We start from the raw sequence: 6,680 nt of genomic DNA, 5'->3' as shown, positions 1-6,680 counted from the left end.
AACACTCATGTATTCATGTACATCCCCCCCCCCCCCGTGTGCTCCCCAACGCATTCACGCTGCACAACTTTTCACTACTTTCACTTTAGCTCATACGTGTACATGTACATGTACATCCTTCAAAGCAGTGAACCCCTTGATAGGCGACAAGCCTCTGGGTCATCCTAATAAAGATATTATTGTAGTTGTAACAGTGCCGCGTCGCTTTAGTGTACACAAATGCAATGCACGTACACTGTTTCTTTTTGGATGGCTTTTTTTATTTTTTTCGCCCTCCCTCATTGATTTCATCGAATAAGGTGACGCGAAACATAGGGCGCGTTTGGTTGGTACGAACTAGAACAGGATTCACCAGAACAGTGCGTTTGGTTGGGACTGCACCTGTTCTGGGTCGGCCAGAACATGTTCTGCTTGCTCCGGCCTCCAGGCCGGAGCAGACCGAGCAGTTTCACTTTTTCACAGTGAAATCTGGCGGGAACATCGATTTTGGTCCCAAATGATCACGTGCATACGCTTTTGGGTTGGATTCGTTGTACCGTACAAAGTGACCATGGTGACCCATACGCATTTTGAAAAATGCACCAATGGTGTCATCGATTGGCGAATCTGGATTGAGTGCGAGCAGGCGGTGTGGTCCGAGCAACGCTGGCCCAATCGAACAAAACAAGGGTGTAGTACGCAAAATGTACGCATATCGTACAAAGATTCTGTGAAAAGCTGTCCAAAAACGGCAAAGTCCATTTCCACTCCAGCCACTCCCGGTGTGGGGGCTGGTGTGGTCGGATTCCACTCCAAGTACACCTACTCCGGATTCGACCAAACGATCACGCTCACTCTGAGCACACTTGCTCGGGATTCGCCCAATCGATCATGCCCCAAGTTTGGCACATTTTTCACAAAAATCTGCTCTGTTTCTGGAGTACCGTTTGGTTGACATGAGGCTGCTCCATGTGCACCAGCTGTTCGATCCTGTTCTAGATCGTACCAACCAAACGCACCCATAGAAAAAAACGACGTGGCCTCACGAGAAGAAAATCAGAAATCCATCAGCCAAACTAGTTTTCGTGATTCTCGTGCATTGGCAACTAAGGGTGCGTTCTTAAATCCTCTCGGAAAAGTTGGAGACTCTCCGAAAAGTTCGAGAGCTGTTCTTATATCCTCTCCGACTTTTAGGAGGCTCTCCAAAGCTCTCCAAGCTCTCCAAGCTTCAGAGGTGGTTGAAACTTGGAGATTCCCGCGGTTTGGGATCAGCGCATGCGAACTACGACTAAAAGGCACGTGTTCATCATTAGTGTACGCATTTCCCATTTCGCATACGCACACGTGCATTACTACATTCATCACTCAAGATCGCGGCCCCTTTGGCGCTTCATTTTGCTTGACATGTGCAAAATATCTCCGAATTCTTCGAGACCCGTTCTTGAGTAATCCCAGTTTCTTCGACTTCTCTTTTCTTCTCTTCTAGAAGCTAGAGAATATAAGAACGCACCCTCAGGTAAGGGTATTAGGAAAAATTCGCCAAATTTTTGGGCAAGTGATTAGTTACTATCAAGACAATTTTTGCTTTATGAGCAGCCTACAATGAACTACACATACCTGAGGTCTGGGCGGTGTCCGGTAGTTCTTTATTGGTTCTCACGCCATCAAGTATTTTGGCATCCAAAACTCATAAATTAATTATTTTGTACGACGCAAAATTGAGAAAGGTGACTCTGCTGCAACATGACGGAAAAATCTCTGGGAGAACGGCTTCCAGATTTTGTTTAGGGACTATCCTAGCCCTAAGCAGGCCAAGTATTAGTTACAATAGCATTCATGAAAGTCTTCCATGCCAAATCGACGACGATCAAAATGGTGATTCTGCTCAAAAATGGTCACAGGAAAAAGCGGCGTCGTCATCTTCATTTTGCACAAAGATTCGGGTCATTTTTCACCCTAGTATTAGGGGCCGTCCGTAAATATCGAACTTTTTTCACCAAACGAATTATTTTAGTTTAGACCCAACCCCTCCCTCCCTCCTCCTCAGAACGTAAAAAATGTTGATATACATGTATATACAACGGCCATGTACATGAATCAATGTTTTCTGAAACGAAATTGGTCAACCCCCTCCCACCCCATAACGAAATTTTCGTTTTGTGAAAAAAGTTCGATATTTACGGACGACCCCTTAGTAGTAATAGTAGTATAGCCAGACGATCGACTGGCGTGAACGGACCTGAACGTGATGTAGTACATATTATGTATTGGTGGATGAGCGATTACTTCTTCATTTTTATGACTTCATTACTTTTCTTGTGCTACGTCATGTCAGTGCATATGCAAAAAACGTTACTACAAAAAAAATTAGTAACTGTTGCGATCTATCCGTTGAACAACAGCTTTTTCGTCTTACGTTTTTACAGTCTTGTCAGTGGAGACTTGTGTTTTTCTAGTTGATTGCAAACTGACTTCTTCTTGTCTACTATTGACAATGGGAGCGTCGTAGCTCTCTTTTGAGTTTATCATGTCATTCTACTCTATAGCATGAGTGGAAAGCCTATTAAGCCACCACAAGATGGTGGAAGGGTAGGAGAGAATGGTGCCTCTGAAAATTCTTCCACCGTCGTCGGAAAGACATTCAGAGTTCTCAGAGAAGGTGTTTGGGAGAATGCTGAGGTGATCGATACACGAACATTAGACAATGATCAATTGGAGTATTATGTTCATTTTGAGCGCTTCAATCGTCGCATGGACGAGTGGGTGCCCCGAAGTCGTGTCAACGAGCAAACTCCAATTGAACGAGAGCATGATGGAAATCTGCTAGGTGTGGACGGGAATGATGCTCCTGACAGAGGTACTCTAACTCGCAATCAGAAGCGGAAGCACGATGAAATCAACCATGTCCAGAAATCTATTGCCGAGATGGATCCCACCACGGCTGCGCTAGAAAAAGAGCACGAAGCTATCACCAAAATCAAGTATGTGGATAAAGTACAGTTTGGACGTTTCGAAATTGATACTTGGTACTTTGCTCCTTTTCCTGACGAGTATGGAAAAATGCCGAAGCTGTGGATCTGCGAATTTTGCTTGAAGTATATGCGGTTGGAGAAGACGTATCGCTATCATGTTCCTCAATGTCAGAGACGTCAACCACCTGGGAAAGAAATTTATCGGAAGGGATCGATATCCGTGTATGAGGTGGATGGCAAAGTGCAGAAGGTGTACTGCCAGAATCTCTGTCTAGTAGCTAAGTTATTCCTGGACCACAAAACTCTCTACTTTGATGTCGAGCCGTTTCTGTTCTATGTGCTGTGTGAGGTGGAACGTGATGGTGCTCACATGGTGGGGTATTTCTCAAAGGAGAAAGAGTCAGCCGACAACTACAACCTTGCATGCATCATGACTTTACCACCTTTTCAACGTAAAGGCTATGGCAAGTTCATGATTGCATTCAGCTACGAACTATCGAAGATTGAGAAAGTTGTTGGGTCGCCCGAGAAGCCTCTGTCTGATTTGGGAAAGTTGAGCTATCGTAGCTATTGGACATGGGTGCTGCTGGACATTCTGCGCCAGAAGCACTATGAGAAGCACGGTACTTGGAGCGTTAAGACACTCAGTGACATGACGTCCATCCAGGAATGTGATATCATCGATACGTTGCAGGTGAGTTGCACTGGTGCATGTGTGCGTGTGTCAATGTTGCTGTGTCCATGTGCCTAGCTGTAGTTTTCTTTTTCTTTTCTGTTTTGTAGTGCATGCAGCAAGGTTCCAGGTACCTGTGTAATGATGCTGATGGTGGTAGTGGTGGTGTAGAACGTTGGTTATTTGCCCCCCCCCCCCCCCCCCTCCCCCAGCCACATGTTGAACATAGATTATAAATGATCACACTTCTCTGCCTTCGCTGCAGCAGCGGAAGGTTTCTTATCACTTTGCATAAGTGCTCATGCATCACACATTTCAAAGGGGAAGTATGGTTATGTAACTCGAAATATCAATGCTTGTAATCTTTCGGGTGCTGAGTTGACTGAAAGTTTCATCTTCATCCAGGTTTCCACAAGAAAGTAGTGATGTAAATTTCTGCAAGAATCCTATCTAGTAGGGCATACTCTTTTCAGGAGGTGTGCAAATTCGATTGGGAATATAGGGCGAACGGGGCATCACAGCTTCCTTGGAGCAACAACCTGTAGTCTTCTGGGCGCCACTACAGTGGCGGAAACTGAAGTCCGACCCCAGCACGGTGCGCTCACATTGCAAAGACACGGCACGCGCGTGTATGCTACCAAAGAGAGACCACTACAGTCCATTCACAAAAAGATTGGCTCTGGCGAGCTCCCGTATTAGGCGATTTTTCAAGATTTTATCGTACATAGTGCAGTGCTGTGAAATTTGAAAGTTGAAAAAGGGTCCAAAAAGGGTACCTGAACTGGGGTTCGAACCGTACAATGCACTGTTGCAGGCATGGTCAAACGGCCTGGATTTTGATGGATTTTCCCAATTCAGTGCTCTTGGGGCAAAACCTGGCCGAAATCCTATTCTCACTATGGCTTGCTTTTTGGAGAAATAGACTTCAGAAACATAATTGGAAGAGGATTCCATAGGGGATTGCAGAAAAAAATTCTTAAAAAACTCAACGTTTGACCCATTTATGGCCAAAAGCTAGAAGTCCATCTTTTTCTGAATGGACTGTAGAATCGGTGCTGAAGTCGAGCACGGAAATCAGGGGTCGGATTTCAGTTACCACCACTGTAGTAGATTGACCACTGTTGGTCCGATTAGGCTGCATCATTCAACCCTTACTCCCAATCGAACACAACCATATTTCACTGATGATGTTCAGCGGTTACTCGATTGCAATGGAATCATACGTAAATGCATGCAGCTCTTCAAAGAGGTCACTGACTTACTGCCGCCTCATGCAACATCATCAGCTGATGCATAACACCGTGAAACAGGACCATGTTCGATGGGAAGAGATGAATGATGTGTGGCAGCCTCCTTGAACCAATAATGGAGTATGGAGTATTGCAGTGTGCACTGCATCATACTGGTCGGTATGATGACTTGCATGAATGCGAGCAAGCCCGGCTCTGGAACGGCTGAAGGCCGGAATACTTAGTAGCCTGAAGTGGGTCAAGAGGCTGCGATATGTTACTTGGTGGCACACAGCAAACGCTCGTCATATGCACTCATGAGTGGGAATATCTGGCAGATGAATCGGATTGATGCATGGCAGTCTCCTTGAACCTTGTTGATGATGTGGCCTACATTTGTCTTTTCTTCTGCACAGTCAATCAATATGATCAAGTACTGGAAGGGAGCACATGTGGTGTGTATTCCACCAAAGAATGTTGACGATCACCTCCGTGGTGCAAACTACAAACCACCCACTCTCTTGGTTGATGCAGGAGCACTAAGGTGGGAGCCCTTTGCACGTACTCCTCGGCTAAAGAAGCACTGACATACCGTTCTTGATAGTGATTGCCTCTGTCAAGGCACACTGCTTTTGTTGTAACTCAGCTCTCCTCTGGCAGGAAGCTTAGCTTAGGTTATATGTCCTCACTTTTGTCTTCACATTCCATTGCCTGTTGTTCTGAACACTTCTGGCATATTATTGGTTGTCGTTATGCTATGCTAAGAAGCTGAATCGTTATGCATGGGGTGTAGGCCTACTTTTTTTAATGGCAGTGGAGTCGCTGTGTATCCCTTCGCATTCACTGTTTCTCTCCGTCTGACAGCATATAGGATAGGTTTCTTTACTTTAATTACCTGCATGCCTCTTCAGGTGTTTGCTTTTTAACACTTTAAAAAAGCTTATGAACATGGTGCTATAACTGCTGAAGCTGATGTCCCGTATTATATATGTACTACTCCAATGCTGCTGATGCTGTGCGCTGCTCGATTTACTGAGATTCACGTTACGTTGGTCTTGTTTTGTTTGCTTGTTGATGATGTAATGTTGGTATTCATGGAGCTTGTCGTGATTCCCTTTTATTGTGTCCTCCAATCATGTCCGCATTTTACGATTTATACTCTGGTGTGGCTTTTTTGTTGTTGTTGTTGTTGTTGTTGTTGTTGTTGTTGTTGTTGTTGTGGTTGTGGTTGTGGTTGTTCCATATTGATCATAGATATACTGCAGGGAGAGTTCCCTCATACAAAGCTTGTTTTGTGTTTCCAGCATTGAAATTTGGGGAAATGTGTACCCAGTATAAGGTGCACTGGCCTTGCGCAATTGCTGAATTATTATTATTATTATTCCTGAAGATGGTCAGAGTGACCGAAACGTTGAGAAGAGAGAAGAATTGTTCAACTGTGTGAAGAAGCAGTGCATCTGAGTGTTGGCCAGTGTTGCCACAATCTAAGTTGCTATAATGAAGCTGCGTGAAGCGTCGTTCCGAATTTATATTATTATTACCGTAAAGTACCGTTGATCCGCCCCCTGTCGATTTTCTACCTGTGAAGCGACTTCGGCATATACAACGAAAATACGATGTTGAACCGACGCATGCACTGCTGTACACAAAATTTGCCAATCCAGGATGAAAATGTGCACAATCCAGCACATCGAGTCTGAACTTCTACGTTGTTGTACATCGTACTGCACTTGACAGCCTTGATCTAATTCCCGCCCCCTGCCGAAAATCCAGCTGGGAAGCGACATGGCGTGGGGGGCGGATCAACGGTACCAAGAGTACATAACC

At 44.9% G+C, this 6,680-nt stretch overlaps 1 protein-coding gene across 1 annotated transcript; it reads left to right on the top strand.

The window, feature by feature from the left end:
• The first annotated feature begins 2,377 nt into the window (after positions 1-2,377).
• Positions 2,378-6,139, top strand: LOC135806051 (histone acetyltransferase KAT8-like). The gene is made up of 2 exons (XM_065320198.1): positions 2,378-3,645; positions 5,270-6,139. The coding sequence occupies exons 1-2, from the start codon at positions 2,527-2,529 to the stop codon at positions 5,438-5,440; spliced, it is 1,290 nt and encodes a 429-aa protein (XP_065176270.1). The 5' UTR covers positions 2,378-2,526; the 3' UTR covers positions 5,441-6,139.
• The last annotated feature ends 541 nt before the right edge of the window (positions 6,140-6,680 follow it).

Source organism: Sycon ciliatum, chromosome 1, assembly GCF_964019385.1.
Source record: "Sycon ciliatum chromosome 1, ocSycCili1.1, whole genome shotgun sequence".
Taxonomy (NCBI): domain Eukaryota; kingdom Metazoa; phylum Porifera; class Calcarea; order Leucosolenida; family Sycettidae; genus Sycon; species Sycon ciliatum.
This window is presented reverse-complemented; position numbering and strand designations above follow the sequence as displayed.

Coding starts and splice junctions, on each gene's coding strand:
- LOC135806051 (XM_065320198.1), top strand. CDS start 2,527: ATGAGTGGAAAGCCTATTAAGCCACCACAAGATGGTGGAAGGGTAGGA. Junction 3,646..5,269: donor ATATCATCGATACGTTGCAG/GTGAGTTGCACT, acceptor TCTTCTGCACAG/TCAATCAATATGATCAAGTA.